Source organism: Myotis lucifugus, unplaced genomic scaffold (assembly GCF_000147115.1).
Source record: "Myotis lucifugus unplaced genomic scaffold, Myoluc2.0 scaffold_347, whole genome shotgun sequence".
Taxonomy (NCBI): domain Eukaryota; kingdom Metazoa; phylum Chordata; class Mammalia; order Chiroptera; family Vespertilionidae; genus Myotis; species Myotis lucifugus.
The window spans coordinates 824,076-841,193 of record NW_005871395.1 but is presented as its reverse complement, the minus strand read 5'-3'; the positions used below and the strand labels follow the sequence as shown (position 1 = coordinate 841,193).

The 17,118-nt window shown below is 45.2% G+C and overlaps 1 protein-coding gene across 3 annotated transcripts in view; it reads right to left on the bottom strand.

The window, feature by feature from the left end:
• Positions 1-847: 847 nt before the first annotated feature.
• Positions 848-17,118, bottom strand: part of MAPK14 (mitogen-activated protein kinase 14) — a 65,743-nt gene continuing 49,472 nt past the window's right edge. Inside the window, exons 9-12 of one of the 3 annotated variants that reach the window (XM_006101252.3) lie at positions 11,008-11,087; positions 7,696-7,774; positions 3,770-3,943; positions 848-3,016 (exon numbers count right to left, since the gene is read on the bottom strand). In XM_006101252.3, the coding sequence (XP_006101314.1) occupies positions 2,949-3,016; positions 3,770-3,943; positions 7,696-7,774; positions 11,008-11,087 (401 nt within the window). In that variant the 3' untranslated portion in view covers positions 848-2,948. Of the gene's footprint in view, positions 3,017-3,769; positions 3,944-6,262; positions 6,325-7,695; positions 7,775-11,007; positions 11,088-15,010; positions 15,091-17,118 lie in introns of those variants that run through there. The other 2 variants (XM_006101251.3, XR_002832250.1) reach the window with 2 other exon arrangements.

The window sequence follows — 17,118 nt, the reverse complement described above, 5'->3', positions numbered from 1 at the left end:
CAACACAGACCCTAAGAACAGCTGAGAGAACTCGGGCCCTTTAAATCCTCGGATGTTCTGAAGAATACTGTCAAGGGCCATACACAAGAGTCATAAAATACATTTGCTTAAAAGTCTATAATCAATGTACACACAGGTACACATCCAACCTCCTCTCTAGAAATTTAAAAATAAAAATATACTTTCTATGGGTAGTCTTAGAATGTCAAACCTGAACAAAACCAAGCACCTACTTTAAAAAACTTCATTTTACAAATAAGGAAATGGAAATCCTGGGCCAGGGGTTGGTCAACTTTTTCTGTAAAAGTGTAGGAAGTTTAGACTTTGTAGGCACATGTTCTCTGCCACAACTATTCAGCTGTCACTGTAGCCCTGAAGGCAGCCACAGACAACGCCTAACCCAATGTGTGACTGTGTTCTAATAAAACGTTATTGGCACTGAAATTTGAATTTACATTATTTTTCACATGCTACAAAAACACTGTTCTTACTTCAACCATTTAAAAATGTAAAAACCATTTTTAGTGGATTTGGCCCCTGGGTGTGGTCTCTGACCCTGTCCCAGGCTACTCTGACGCCCAAGGGCAATACACCTAGTAGCTGCTTCCTTATAGTACCTTGTTTATCTGCCCTTTGCTTAACCCATTCGCTTCAAAGACTCAGATCGGCTTCACCATAAATGTACAACCAAGGAGCTCTATCCATGTTTTTTCGAATTTTAGGAGTAATATTAAGATCTGTCAGAAGCATGTGCCAGGCCATAGCTGAAAGAACATTGATATAAAGCCATGTTGAGCATTAAATAAAAATGATCAAGAGAAAAATGCAATAAAATTGAGAAACTCACTACATTTGAAAAATAGGCTTTATTTTGACCAGTGGTATTGTGTGACATCCTATATGGGATAACTGATTACAGCCGAGTTCACGAGTACAAATAAAATAGCAGTTTCCCTCATTCTCTCTTCTGAGTTCCGCTCAGAGAAGTCAGGAGATGGGAGCATGATTCTCAGACACAGGAGCCCTTCCCCAGGCTGCTCAGCTCCTAACACCTGCAGAGACCTGGACGGGAAGGTATGCAGAGCAGCACGTCGGAGGAAATCACACGAGCACGTACAACCCCACACGCTGACAAAATTCACCCTGCCGTGGGCTGTGAGGATCTGAACTGCACGCAAGGAGATGAGGCCTTTGCATTCATTTTCCTTAAAGAGGGGACGATCCCGGGTGTGGCATGACCGCCATGAGCTGCCTCGTTCCCTCGCTCCGGCTGACTCGGCCCTACGCTGTCCTCCTGGACTGCACAGGCACTGCACTGTGACAGAAATGGAAACACCTTGCGCCAGTGAGAGATTTTGTCACATGGCCGACCCTGCAAGTGGCCTTACACTTTCTCATTTCACAAAAGGTGTAAATACCTGGGCCCTTATGTAGCACAAGATGCCTGAAATTCAGAAAATTATGAAAACGACTCTTCTCCACCCCTGAGGATATTTCATCTTTATAAAGTTGAAAATACAAAATATTACAATAATTTGCCCTTTCTCCCCATCAAAGGAATCACATTCTCAAAGGATTCCTGCAAAATACAAAATTCATTTCTCCCTAAACTGAGACCAAGAAGCCAACATTACGCTGCCAAGAAGACCCTAAAGAAGGTGGAAAAGACACCTCATTACTTTTTTAGAAAAATAACCATATTTAGACAAAAATAGAGAAAGGAGTTCTGGCCTCATGAGCGTTTATTTTTCACTTTGATTTCGGCGTTTCTTAGCATTGGTTATTGGGAGGGGAGAGAATGACTTGTTTCCAAAGGCTGAGGTTTCCTGGGAAAAGCCCCATCTTTCCCATGATGGCTCCCCAAAAATAGTTTCTTGAAAACCAGATGGCAGGAAAGAAAATGCTATATATCCATCTGTTCCATTTCTTCATAATTTTCACATCAAAAGCACCTGGAGTATCAATTGTGTTCAACACAAAATAGCACTGGGGGCTGAAGAGAAGATGTCACCTGCCCGTAGCATCAGCCAAGGTGACACGAGTTCTGAACTCCCAAGAAGTCCTCACTGGCACACTTGCCTGGCACCAGGGCCTCCTGAAAAAACAGGGCAAGCAGCTGTGCATGCTCAAACAGCAAGGCGTGCAAGACATCATCACTCTGCTAGGAAGAAAGAGCACACAGGACGTCCACAGACAGCAAGAGCCGGCCTCTGGTGACTGGGTCCAATTCTCCAGAAACCTCTGCACTGAAGGGGGGCAAGCAGAGAAATGGCACAACACCCGGGATCGAGAGAGCAGCACATACACGCATGCCCACATGCACACGGAGCCTCTGAAGGCTGTTTCACAAGGTCGTCCACCCAGCTGACTACTCGCCTGGCTCAGAACTTCATCTCCGCACTCTCTTCTCCCTTTTAAGGCACAAACATATTTAGTCCCAGATACACCTGCTGAGTTCTGAGAATGGGACAGAGCGAGCTCTCAGACAGGCGCACAGAGCCAGTTGGTCCTGTTGGCTGTATGCATCCTGAGGACGGCTCCAGAGCTGAAGCAGCCAGAAGGGGGGAGCCTTCTCTGTGCCACTGTGGTCAAGGTGGGCCCACAGGAGAGGCCAAAAGAGTAAAAGCATGACTGGATGTAGGACGCTGAATATTTACTTTGCACTGAACAACCCTAAGAGCCGACTCACGAAGAAGCGGGAGCAGAGGCGGCCACGGGGTGTCTGGAACGCCACGGAGTCACTGTGATCGCAGTTTGCTGCTCATAGTCTCTTACCCTCCCACAAAGACAGACACACACACTAACACACATGCGTGCACGCACACACCCCTCTTCCACCATGGAGGAGATCTTCGCAACAGGAGGCACTTGAATGAGATTTGGAGAGTTCCCGTGAAAAGGCCTTCCCCTCACAGTGAAGTGGGATCAGCAGAACAGAAACCAGGTGCTCAGGATTCCATCTCTTCTTGGTCAAGGGGCGGAGGCACAAAGCTGACAACTTCATCGTAGGTCAGGCCTAGGGATTGGGAAGGAAAGCCCAGGTGAGGTCAGGCTGCTCTTTGCTGGCAAGCACTGTGCTTCTGAGCGCAGACCTGCCCTGCCTCTCCCAGCTGGTGCTGGGAGGGACACTCCCAGTAACCATTCACTGCTGTGTGAGATCCCACTGGATCATGTGACTGCCCAGAAGTTCAAGGACACATATCTAAACCCATCTTCCTTGTTTCTTTCATCGCTCAGTGCCTCCTCCTAGAGCTCAAGAATAACGGAGCAGCCCACCAACACGCTCCAGCAGCAGGAAAGCCTGGCTTTGGGCAATTGCCCGGAGCTCTGGATTTGTGTTTTACGGAAAGAATATGAGATCAGGCCCGGGTCCCATTTCTGGCTGTGTCCCTAACTAAGTCTAAGGTAATAGGTAAGATATTTTGTCCCAATTGTATCAAGTATAAAACTGTAAAAATCCCCTTCCTCTACTCATCTCAGAGAGATGCTGTAAAGGAAAAGATTCTGAGAACCTCAGAGACGAGGCAGGTGTGAGGGGCTGCACGCAAAATCAGAGCAGACGTGAGGGTCTCCCAGCTTGGAGAGTGTCACCCCTTCATGCTTTCGACAGAGGCGCTCACTCTGGGCGAGGCCCTGACCACAGTTTTGGCGAGCTGCTGCCAGCCAGGCATTTTATTCTCCTGTGCACAGCTTACGGCAAGCAGCTCACCGAGGAAGGATTGTCAGACCAAGCTCTCAGGCAGGTGTCAGTGCTGCCTTCGTGCCTTACTTTTCCATTCATCGATAAGCAGGTCCCGGCTCTCGAAGGACTGGTCGTAAGGGTCAGCCACGGGCTCGTCGTCAGGATCGTGGTACTGAGCGAAGTAGTCGTGCGCGAGCGCTTGGGCTGCCGTGATCCTCTTGTCCGAGTCCAGTACAAGCATCTTCTCCAGCAAGTCGACAGCTGTTAGTCCACAAAAAGAGAAAGGTTTTAATTTTTAACACGCTAGCAAAAATTCTGCCTTACTAAGCAAACACACAGCTTCCACCCTTCAAGCCTACAGGAAGAATTCTCCTCCAGAGCGTCGGCTCCAGGACATACTTTCACTTTTCTCTCTTGTGTGTATTTTGTATTATTTTTAAAGAATATGTTACTGAAGAATTAAAAAAAACAAAACAAAACAGATTCCATTTGAACACGCAGACATTCTGTGGAATGTCCGGCCAAACTGTTACCACTGTAGTCCAACTGTGTCAAAACGAAAGCCTAAAACTAAAGTGACCTAGAGGAGGTAAGTAGGGCTAGTTTTTAATTTTTCAACTTTTTTGTCCCCCTTACTGTTTATTTACTAACATAAGGCAAATGACTATTCATCAAACGGGTCTTCAAACAATGGACAGAATGAGGGCTTTCTTTGCATGGGTGTGTGGATGAGAGGCAGGGCATTTGGATAAAGTGATATTTTATTTTATTTTTAAAATTTTCATGTGAAAATTTTCAATATACAATACAATGAATACTCATGTTGACCACCCACATCCAACAATTAACATTTTGTATTTCTTTCTTTCTATTTTTTGCTGCCACAATTTATTTTTATTTTTTTAAATATATATCTTATTGATTTTTTTACAGAGAGGAAGGGAGAGGAATAGAGAGAAACATCGATGAGAGAGAAACATCAATCAGCTGCCTCCTGCACACCCCCTACTGGGGATGTGCCTGCAACTAAGGTACATGCCCTTGACCAGAATCGAACCTAGGACCCTTTAGTCCGCAGGCCGACGCTTTATCCACTGAGCCAAACCGGTCAGGGCACTGCTGCCCCATTTTAAAATAAAATTATACACATGATACTTTACAGCTAAATATTTCCACATAAAGACATCTTCCTGCCCTAACCGGTTTGGCTCAGTGGATAGAGCGTCGGCCTTCGGACTGAAAGGTTCCAGGTTCGATTCCAGTCAAGGGCATGTACCTTGGTTGTGGGCACATCCCCAGTGGGGGGTGTGCAGGAGGCAGCTGATCGATATTTCTCATTGATGTTTCTGACTTTCTATCCCTCTCCCTTCCTCTCTGTAAAAAACCAATAAAATACATTTTTTTAAAAAGACATCTTCCTATATAATCATAAAACTATCACATCTGACAAATATGTAATTCCCAAATATCTAACATCCAGTTCAAGTTAGAATTTCTCCGATTATCCCATTGTCTTTTACACCCACCTTGTTCAAACCAGGACCAATTAAGGGCCACACACTGCATTTGATTGGGTTTCTTTAGTTTCTCAAAATATCTTACCTATTATCTTAGATCTAGTTAGAGAAACTAATTCTCCCTTTTCCTATTCAGACAGCCCGGTTGTCCTGGGAATGTTCATCATGAATCTACACCCCTGTTTTCTTCTACCCCCTCTAATTCCCCTGAAAACCATGTTAGATCTAACAATTTGGTAAGAAGTGGGTTAAGCATTTTTGGTAAGACTGTGGACTTGAAGGAGCAGTAAGGCCATTTGTCCGTTATGAATGAGGCTAAATTTGGTCAATTGGGTTGTTTCTTTTTTGCCCTAAGCAAGTGATCTCCGGGTACTTTGAAACCACATGAACAGCCTCAGGCCCTTTCACTTAAGGTTTCCAGCATCCCCTGATTTTTCTTCACAGCAGTTATTTCCGTAGGGTCACAAAAGGGTGATTTTCTAACTCTGTCAAATGAGGGTGTGCTGAGTTTCAGAGGATGCAGGACAAACACTGCATGATCATGGGCACCACCTGTGAAACCAGGCTTCTGAGGCTTTGCAAATTACTGACAGTTCCTTCACTGCGAAGGGGAGGGAAGAGAATGGGTTCCTGAAGAGGTTACTGCTGGGTACACCCAGGGGGTAAAAGACCCCATTCTGTAGCCTTCCAGAGAAACCAAAGAATTTGGTTTCAAGGGATAGAAAACAAGGTGAATACTTAAGTGTTGATTCAGGCTCAGTTTACACTTAAAGCCTTGGGAGAAATGCCTGGATATACGTCCTTCTCTTCTTAGAAAAAATCAACGGCATCAGCTGTTGTTTGAAGCATATGGTCTTTGCCACCCCGAGGGTAAAGGGTACCATGTCCTGCAAACAAGCCCCTGACAAGGAACACAATCAGGGGTAAGAAAGAGGGTCCTCTTAGATCTGGGCACATACAAACACACACACTACATCTAAGGGCAGTTTCAGTTTTGATTTGTGTTTGGAGGGTAATGTGAAACAGGAAGTCAGTGACTGACATAACAGGTGTCAATATTTACATTCCTGCTCAGCCAACAGCTGGGCACAGATTCCTGGTCAGTAACACCATGTTCTCAGACGTCTGCAAGAAGAGACTGTATAGCATCAGCGCCTGGCAGGGCATCGGGCTGAGGTTCCCGGAACGGCAGTGCGAGCACAGATGGCCTAACGCCTCCACGCACCTCGCCTGCAGTCTGCGGTCTAGTCCTTTTGAATGTTTACATGTTTTGATTCCAGAGAAGGGGACACCTATCAGATGCATGTGACCTAAATAAGCTGCTGATCACACACCTACCCTCCTTGCCCCCAGAAAAATGAATAAACACATCGGAGTCAGCGAACAGGAAGTCAAAGTAAGCACTGCCACGTCTGAAACATGAGCCAATGTGATGAAAAAACACCCAGAACAGAATGACAGACAAGAAAGCTACCAGCATACAACATCATCTCCCAAATTCTTGGAGTACTTACAACTCAGAGAGCGTCTCACAGATCCCTGAACTAGACAATACAGCTCAAATATGTCAGACACAGCCAATGAGAGCACAGCAGGGCAGATGCCAACCTAAACCAGCCCAAGAATTTTGCACACCCCCCGAGAGTCTGTGGATTTGTTCCTGGAAGCGAGTGTGACCAGCTGAGACCTGAGGAACCCTCCGCCTCCAGGATGGACATGAACTCACCAGCGATCGCCCAACACTTCAGAGTGAGAGTACCTGTGCGACCTTGAGAATGACCACAGTGACTTAAGACTGCAGTCAACTGTGATGATGGGATATTTAAAAGGTAAAACCTCTCAGTCTCACTCCAACCTCTGAAGAGTCCTCGCGACCCTGAGGCACAGCTGCTGGGACTGTTGAGCAGGGTGACCCACCATACACTCTTGAGAAAAGTGAGAAGGTTGATTACACCACCATCATAGGCTCTCCTCGCTCCCCTCTGGTCTGAGCTCTCTGCGCTCGCCACTGTCTACTGCACCCTGAGTCAGGGTGCTAGAGCCTCAGACGAGGCCACCTTCAGGGGCCACTGAAGCACACATCGCCCCCAGCTTTGGGGACTAAGGCAGCTCCTTCTTTAGCCAGGGCAGTATATATCCTGCAGCTGCTAGTCATGTCCCTTTGCTAATGGTCCTGGAAGTGGTGGTGGCAGGAATATGGGGCCATTCCTTAAAGCCTGAGGTGGCAAATTAGCTCCAGTGAGAATGGCTGTCTCTGAGGAGCAGAAGAAGAGGGGAAGGGAAAGTGCAGGAGGATGACAGACCTGCAGCACCTGAGGGTACAAGTGACGGCACACAGCGGGGAGCGCCGGGGCCCACAACACTGTCTGTGCCAGTTGCTCTTCCCCTCAGCCTGGGTAAGAAACGACAGCAGCTGTGAGCAAGTCACAGACTTCAAATCCCTAACTTTGTCATAACCAATTTCATATCCATGACATGAGGATACAGTCAACTTACCCAAGGGGTTGGCACCAATAAACACATTTGCAAAGTTCATCTTCGGCATCTGGGTTAAAGACTGAATATAGTTTCTTGCCTGCAAAAGAAAAGGTTTTCAAAATGACTTTTTGTTCAAAGATGTTACTGCCCTCAGAGAGTCTCGGGCCTGACCAGGAAGAAGCATTAGCTGACAAAGTCCGCTAGCTCCAATGTTCATGACTGTCTTGGGTAGTTATTAGAGACTTCTCTCTTAGTGCTGTCCTAAACTTCCTTATTTATGATCACTACCTTACTTATATCCCTGCTATATCTCAGTTATATTTCAAGTGGACGAAATGCTAACTAATCAAGTTCCCTTTCATTAGCTTTCTGATCAGAAGTTAAAAAAAAATGAGGCCAAGCCCTAGCCTGTTTGGCTCAGTGAATAGAGCGTCGGCCTGCGGACTCAAGGGTCCGGGTTCGATTCTGGTCAAGGGCATGTACCTTGGTTGCGGGCACATCCCCAGTAGGGGGTGTGCAGAAGGCAGCTGATCGATGCTTTTCTCTCATCAATGTTTCTAACTCTCTATCCCTCTCCCTTACTCTCTGTAAAAAATCAATAATATATACATTTTTTTAAAAAGTGAGGCCAAGATATCTAAGAAGCAGCCCTTTCTGAGACAGCCTCCCTAAAAGCTAAAACTGGCGTAGGAATTGGTATCCTAATGGAAGTCCAGGACTGGCAGTCTTCCGATGGTGCTGGTCTTAGTGGATGCTCTTAGCACACCAAGAGCATAAATATTAAACCTTGTTACCAAGCAATCTTGGTAACAAGTAAACGTAAGTTTAGTATATCCAAAGAGGCTCGAACACATGTTAAAAATACTAAACCAATGAGAGCAATAAAGAATAGCAGATTATAAATTACAGGGCCCAGGCAAGAAATCCTCCCCCAGCCACTTATAAGCTACATCTCCTTGGGCATGTCTTAAGTCTCATCTGCAAAATATTAATATTCGGTGCTAGTATGTGGCTTGTCTACATCATATGGTTATTATGCTACTCAAGCAAGAGAAAACTCATGAAAGAGCTTCAAACTATATTTCTGACACAAACAGCATTTATATTACCAATAGGTTGTTCTATATTTGGTCCCTGGGCTGGGATAGGCTTGAATTTGAATCTTGACTTTAACCTGTTGAGCAAGTTACTTATTATCTTTAAGTCTTGAGTTCTTCAGCTATAAAAAGGGATCAGTCCCAGTGCCTACCTCCTAGTGCGGGAGCGAGGCGGGGTGATGCGAACCAGCGCCTCCTCAGCACAGCACTGGGTCCCGAGCGGGAGCTCAGCGACACTGGCTGTACCATGGCTGCCTTTAGGAGGGAAGTCTGCTCTCGTGTCCTAAGGATGTGCCAACTGCCCAACTGCTGAGCTACATTCTAGGGAATGTAAGGTGCCAAATTCTTTCAAGGACTGACAGCTCTAATCAAGGCAAAACCAAAGAATAACCACATAAATACAAATGTAACTTGTAAATGCGGGCATCAGATATTAGGTGTTAAACTACATCAATTACCTTCCCTGTTTCAATGAATAAATCCCACTATCTGCGTAGTTGAGATAAAACTTCTTTGAATCGATTTTAACCACCTCCTCACAATTTCTCAACATAAAGGTACTCATGTATGTGGGTGCATGTCGCACACACTCACGTGTACACACAAGGTTAGAAAAAGTTCTGGCTGCTAGGGCAACTTTACCTTCTCAATACATGTGCAGTGAGCAGGCAAGACCCGCTCTGAAAAGCAGCTGAGGGTCTTTCTGATTCGAAAAGCAAGTTCTAGGGACTGAATACCTGCATGGCTGTAGTCCAGGGGTCCTCAAACTACGGCCCGCGGGCCACATGCAAATACAAATATTGTATTTGTTCCCGTTTTGTTTTTTTACTTCAAAATAAGATATGTGCAGTGTGCATAGGAATTTGTTCATAGTTTTTTTTTAAACTATAGTCCGGCCCTCCAACGGTCTGAGGGACAGTGAACTGGCCCCCTGTTTAAAAAGTTTGAGGACCCTTGCTAGTCCCTTCCTCCTGAGCACACAGAAAGAGGCTGAAGGGACCCGAGGGCAGAGAGGCCTGTCTCCTGTAGAGAACAGTCATCCCTCTAACTAGACAAATGCAGACAAAGATGAGCTGCATGTAGCTGAAGGGGAGGGCCTCTGTGATGCCAACCTGGCTCCCAGAAAGTGAGGGCACCTTAGAAAGAAGTGCCCCAACCATCTCTGATGACAGGACTAGAGTTAGACTAAATAGTTAAGAATTGGTAAAAAAGGCACCTCACCCTACGTAGGTATTCACATTTATTCTATACTAGAGGCCTGTTGCACGAAAAGATTCGTGCAATAGGCTTTCCCTTCCCCTGGCTGCCGGCACCGGTTTTCCTCTGGCACCCGGGACCCAGGCCTTCGCTCCGGCCGGAGCCACCTTCAAGCCTTCGATGCTCTGGCCAGAGCCACCTTCAAGCCTTTGCTGCCCTGCCCAGCCGCCGGGGTCGGGTCGCACACGGGGCGCCCAGGCGGGCCGGCTGATTGCTGCTGCCTCGCCCGGCCGCCCCGGGTCGGGTTGCACACGGGACGCCCGCCACCCCGGGTCGCAGATAGCAGGCCCGGATGGCGGCAGGGTAGGTGGGATGGCACTGTCCTGCTCCACCGCCCAGGGTGGCAAATAGCAGGCCTGGATGGCGGCGGGGCAGGCAGGATGGCGCTGTCCCACCCTGTCTGCAGTATGCAAATTAGCCGCCATCTTTGTTGGTGGTTAATTTGCATATCGCTCTGATTAGCCAATGGGAGGCGTAGCGAAGGCGTGGTCAATTACCATGTTTGTCTATTATTAGATAGGATTACTTGTGTATTCTTTTGAACATAGTACTTATTAGCGGTTGGGTATTTTAGTGTTTTTTAAATGAAGAACCCTCTTTGGTCATTAAAAAACTGATGACTAGGGAAGTATGCTAATGCCTTCAGTAACTATAGCTGCAGCTGAAAGTCATCAGATGGCAGCATGCCCTCGCCACAGGCACAGAACCCAGAAGACAAAACAGCCTCTTGAGCACTAAATTCACAAAACCCAAGTAGAAAAGTAACATCATTTCTACATGTAAGTCTATAACTTGTATTCTCAGTCCACAGGATTGGATGAGAATTTATCCCAACTATCAACATCCTGCAGCAGCACACAGGCATCGGTACCTCAGTGGTCACAAGGCACATGCAAGCATTCAGTGACAGTACAAGTGTGCTGGTTATACAGTGGCAATCAAATAGGGGCATCCCTGTGCAGGCTATTGTTCTCACCTCATGGCTTGGCATCCTGTTAATGAGATAAGCAGGGGGTGTCCCCGTCAGACGCATAATCTGCTGAAGCTGGTTAATATCTTAGATGCCTAGTCAAGGGCATTGTCAAACATATGGTGCAAAGAATAACTTTCAACTCAAGTTTTAAAAGGCCAATAGCCACCCCCAAATAAATAGAAAACCTACTCCCCACCAGTCCCACCCACCCCAGGCCAGAGCCCAAGGCTGCATATTGAAGCATGATTCCGTGAACGGCACGAGACTTATCAGGCATGTAGCCAGTGGCTGGCCGTGCAGATAAGGACAAATTTCTGTGGTTTTAGCATCATCTTTAACATTATATATTTCAAGATTCCTGGAAAGAGATGCCCCTTGATCCAGGATGCCAGCCAGAGAACTACTCCAAGTACTGATGGCTAAAACCCGTTTACTTGTGGGTCAATGGAGATGATTAAAAAATGTTGACTCAATTCAGTTCAGAAGAATATACCCAGTGTGACCATTTAAGGAAGAGGTTAAATTTGGAGGCACAGGCTCTGGTGATCTCCACCCCTCCAATGTAAGACATGGGCGGGTGTTGGGTTGATAAGCAATGCCAAGTTTCAGAGACATTAGTAGTGGTACATTTAAAATACATGCCACAAACACACAGGTAAGTGAAGAAAGGGAACATGAGGAAGTTAGAAGCTAATGGTAAAGACAAAAGAGAAGTTCCAGGCTGCTGTCCGTCACAGAAGTCTTAGCCTGCACAACAGAGATTTCTCCCAGTCGTTTTAAACGGTGACCAGACTGACCTCAGCTAACACACAGCTGGGACGATGTTCGCAAAACACTGCAATTACTCGACAAAGGCAGAACTATAAACAAGCACATACATAGGCTGTACTCCTCTTAGCTGTGCCATCAATTTTAACACAATCCCCCTCTTTGAAAATATTAGGACTGTTTGTTTACCATGTGTTCCTGTTAAACAGAAGTGATGGGATTTTTAAAATCCTCAACACAATTCAATAAAAACCTTGTCATACTCCCTTTCTTGTTAACTATTCACGCCCTCCTTCGGTTGTAGCATCATCTTCATAAGCACCCTGGTCAAGTGATTTCACTTCTTTGTGGCTTCTCTCAGTAATTTTTCTGCTTTAGCTCATTTCCTGAACTCAATTTCCCTAGTGGTCAGACTACCACAAACACCTGTAAGGCTGGCCATCAGAAAAGAGCTGGCTCTACCCTGCCTTTTCTGTGCCAGCATATTCTAAAGGTGGATGAAGGTCTCTTAACATTCTCACACAAAGTTTAGATTTACCTCTAAACACATGACATAACAAACAGTACTCTGCATACCAAGAGAAATAACAAAAGGGGGTCAGTAAGTAAACCAGCAATAGAATGCCAGTTGGGTTTTAAAATGTTAAAATCCTGCCACCTCTCTCTTCTTTCCTATGAACAATTCAGGGAGGGGCAAACACAGGTGCACAGTTGTCCGTATGGAGAATACAATGATTAATAAACAAGAGTAAACTGTGTTTCATGTACTCACAACTGTGCACCTACATTTGCCCCACCATGTACCTGTCCTGTACATTTTCTGGTTTGCCTACTTTAGCCAAAAAGGCTATTATACCCGCTTCTTGTCAGGAGTTAGAAAAAATAAATTTCTAGGGAAAGGTGTGAGAATGAGTCAGTGAAATGGCTCTTTTGGCTTTTTTAAAATAGGATTTTTGTTGTTTCACTAATTGCTATATGTACTGGGTCACCAACCAAAAGAAGCCTATCTCCTTAGCCATCCATCAGGGCCAATTTATCCCTTCTCTCAGGGCACATCCTGACTTGTTCTCAACCAGCCCTGTTACTGTGTTCTCTTACTCAAAATGTCCTCTTCTTTACTGACTCAATTTCTACACTATTTCCCTACTTTTCAGGAGTAACGAAAATAGCTACTGCCTTTCTGTTTACGATATTCCTTCAATAATGAATTTTTAACTTTTAAAATCTTTAATTTTACTCACCTGGCTTTGTTATTTTTCATATCACGTGTTCCACACATCACGTGCTTTTAAAATAAATTGGCATTGGGCAATATCACTAAACATCAAATTAATCTTGCCTACCCTTCTGAATGTTTAAACTACTTTTATCCACTCGCCATAATTATGTAGAAAAAAACCCAAACCACCTTATTCCTATACTACGTACAATATTATTTGAGTAAATTCTGTATGCTGGTACCCAATTTTATTATGCCCAACTTCAGAGCTTTGTAATATATTATGTGTTTTATTTCACCAAAAATAAAGACATTTGAATATTAGGTCAGGCACTTGAATAAATGGTGGCTTAATAATAGGTAAATACTATTTTACCCATACCTTTTGTTTTAGAAAATCTTGTGACTAATGGCACATACCTACGGGCGGATGGGTAGGAGTGGGAGGGGATTGAGCAGGAGCTGTGGTAGCCACCCCAGGTGGCATGAATCTGCTATCTTAGTCTCATTAGCTCTGCTCATTAATAAACCCAACTTCTTCTCAACCCCACTCCCCTCCCTCAAGTCCTCTCTACCAGCCAATTTTTCTAAGCAAAGGCATTTAAAACAAAAAAGCACATGTCCTCTCTAAACATCTCCTTGTATCTTTTCTGATTGGCTCCAATACAGCTTCTGCATCTCATAAAGCAGAAGAAAACACTCCCCTGGGCTGACAGTGTGGTCGGCAACTCTGACAGTGACTTTCACACAATGTGCAGTCACGTGAGATTCAGGTTCAGCTCACGTTCTCAGAGCATCTGGGATCTACGCTCGGCTCTGCCAAGTGACCTAGTGCATGACTCAGGCAAGTCACAGCCTTTCTGTGCTTTTGCTTCATCGTCCCAAATAAGTAAATAAAACAAAATAAAATAGGGCCGGTACATTCTCTTACATATGGTCAGAGTGGAAATTCACAAATACCCTGGGCTTTGTGGTCCTTTTAAGGAATATACCAAACACATGCCAGATGACAACAGTCTGTATTTTGACAGGGGGATGATGAACCGTTTGAACTCACCTGCGTAAGCTACCCAGCAGTCTTCCCAATTGGGCAAAGGGACCGCTTCAGTCAGAAATGCTAGGAGGAGAACCCAGGAAGGCACCACTGCAGCCTTTCCCCTTCTATCCACTGCCTGGCAGCAGACAGAGGGAAGAGAGAGACAGGCTGGGCTTTCACTATTTCGCTCAAATCTCCTGCCCAACAGTAGGAAATCATGGCCAAAGGAAGCCAGAGTGGCTTCTCTGTCAATGCCTGCATGGAGGCAGGAAAGCACTGCCCAAAGCTTCTTATCGGGTTATTACAATTTGTAATTACAATGTCAGGCTGTGGGAGGAAGGATTTACAAGCCTACTCCTGTGGCTCTGAGGCATCAGTAGTGGGATGCAACCCCTGCTGGTCTGGGGACTGGGTAGAGAGGAACTGGTGCTTTACACAGGTGTGCAGGTGGTCTATTCTAAACCAATAGAAAGCAAGGAGCTTCTGGAAAAGGGCAGTAACGTGCAATGTACATTTTCTTCTTCTAGTGCTGATGGTAGACTCATCCATGGTGAACCACATGATCTGAGAACAAACACTAACCCAAAAGTGAAAAGAGCCCTTGACTACATGTGAAACCTCTGAGAACGAGAAAGTCGGGGCTGAAACAGAGACATAAATTTTCCACTACCGTCTGGGAATGAATTAGAATCTCAAATCTCATTTACTACCACTAGGATACCACTGCCCAATACAGGCCCCGTGATCTAATGCATACCCAGATAGAAAAAAAAGCACACTCATGCATGTGATCAGGAGGGTGTGTGTGTATGTGTGCAAGTGTATACACACACACACACACACACACACACACACACCCTCATCCAGAAGTCAGCACACAAAGGGCACACGTGCTTAGAAACACACCCGAGTCAAGGTACAGATGGAAGGCAAGTTGCAGACTCCCAACAGGGCAGATAATTACAATCAAAGCATCAACTCACAGACTCTGAGGAGATTTTCTTCAAAAGCTCAGCCCCTGGGGTTCCAACGAGTCTTAAAATGAGCTTCAACTGATCAATATCTAAAGGTGGACTATAAAGGAAAATGTTGGGACAAAATAAAAATGAAAAACAAACAACAAATAAAACAAAACAAAACAAAATACCCCAATGACAAAAATGAAAAACCAAGCCAAAATGGTGAATCGTCTAAGGCTTCTGCAGGACGGTCACTTCAAGTAGGACATGCTCCTCCTGTATAAGGATTCAAAATGCTACCACACACACCCCATGGACATTCATCTTGTGCATCTGTCCACATCCCCCATTAGTAAAGTGAAGCGACTGAAGCTGGGTACTGAGCTCAGAGGCAGCAGGCGAAACACGAGAGCTTCCTCCGTCCAGATGCTCAGTCCACACCTACCTCTTCACCTTCCATCAAAACATCAGTAGCCAGTTAAGCCAAGAGCAGTGGTAAGCGGAGTGCTACAGAACAAAGCAGCAGAGCATAGGAGCCAGGGTAGACCAGCCCCCCTGTAACGATCCCCCCGAGGCCTGACCTAGGAGCTTGTAATGTGGCAGGGCCTGTGCAGATCCCAGAGCCTAACCACTGAACATCCCTCTCCCTCTGCCCTGGCCACAGCAGGCAGAGAACTGTGGGTGACAGCCAGCAGAAGGCCTCACTCCCACACTGCACCTGGATGACCTCCAGGAGTGCCGTAACGAAGCAGGACCGATGAGGTTTTAACCTTATAAAAACATGAAAAAAACCTCACATATCCCAAAAGTTCTAAATAATAGGCCACAGTGCCAATCCTCTATTCTGGTAGCCAAGTCTTCAAGTTCCCTCAGAATGTATGTGCACATATTAATGAGAAGACAAAAACTCCCATTTGTTCTTACTGCTTCTAGCCTTGCCTGAAAAGAAAGTTAAAAGGAGGGGGATAAAATCTTATAAAATAGCTTTTAATAATCTCTGAAAATTTGAGTAGTTTACCCATGTCTAACTGACATTCGAGGGGACAGGACGGGAGGATGACTACCTCTGATCCCTGCAGGTTTTGCAACTTCAGTCTCAGCTTAAACTTCACCTCCCCAGAGAGGCCTCTCCAATCCTCTATAAAGAAGCCCCCACTTCCATTATCTGTGTCAGCATGATGCTTGAAAACACCACAGTGCTCACCACAATCTTTAACCACTATTTGCTCACTGCCTGCCACCTCTACTGATCCGCAGCTCTCTGGGGGAAGGGGCCACGCCGCCTGCCCACCACTTATCTCCAGAGCTCAGCCTAACACCTGCTGCCTCTGGGCACTCAAAATATCTGCGGAGAAGGTAGAACAGGATGGAGAGAAAGAGGAAGGAAATACTCCTTCTTATGGTTATAGGTAAAAAGGCAATACAATGTAACTTAAAAATAATGGCTTCTGCAAGTCATAGTTGTTGCCTAAGTTACAGGAATTACTTATGCAATAATATCACTGGCATTTTGCCCTGTTTTTTGGTGTGTTTTTTTTCTTCCCCAGACATGAAATTGGCTTAACGTGGAAGCAAATTCTAGACAGGAGTCAGCAAACCCCAACCTGCTGCCTGATTTGAAAATGACATTTTATTGGAACACAGCCTTGCCTGTCCATTTATGTACTGTCTATGACTGCTTTCACTGGACACAACAGAAGCCATATGGTCCCCAAAGTCTAAAATATTTACTATCTGGCCCTTTAAGAAAAGGTTTGCAGAACCCCATCCTAGACCCAAAAAACTTATTTCTAGAAATTATAAACAAGTCCACTTACACAAGTGACTTCTGAATTAAGAATAGAGAATTCTGTCATCTGCAAATGGCAGAAGTTAATGTGTTCTGGAGGTTAAATGTTCAGTACTTATTTCTTAGTTTATGAGAAAAATTTTAAAACATACATTAATGAAGACAGAGCAGAGAAAAGAATGCATACCATCTTGCTCTAAAATAATCAAATTATGTAACAATAGAATACAGAATCCTTTCTGCTCATGTAAAACGATTCAGTTTGCATTCATTTAGTTTGCTCAAACTCTTCAGAAGTAAATTTAACTTAGGCCGCTACCCCAAAAGATAAAATATATTGCAT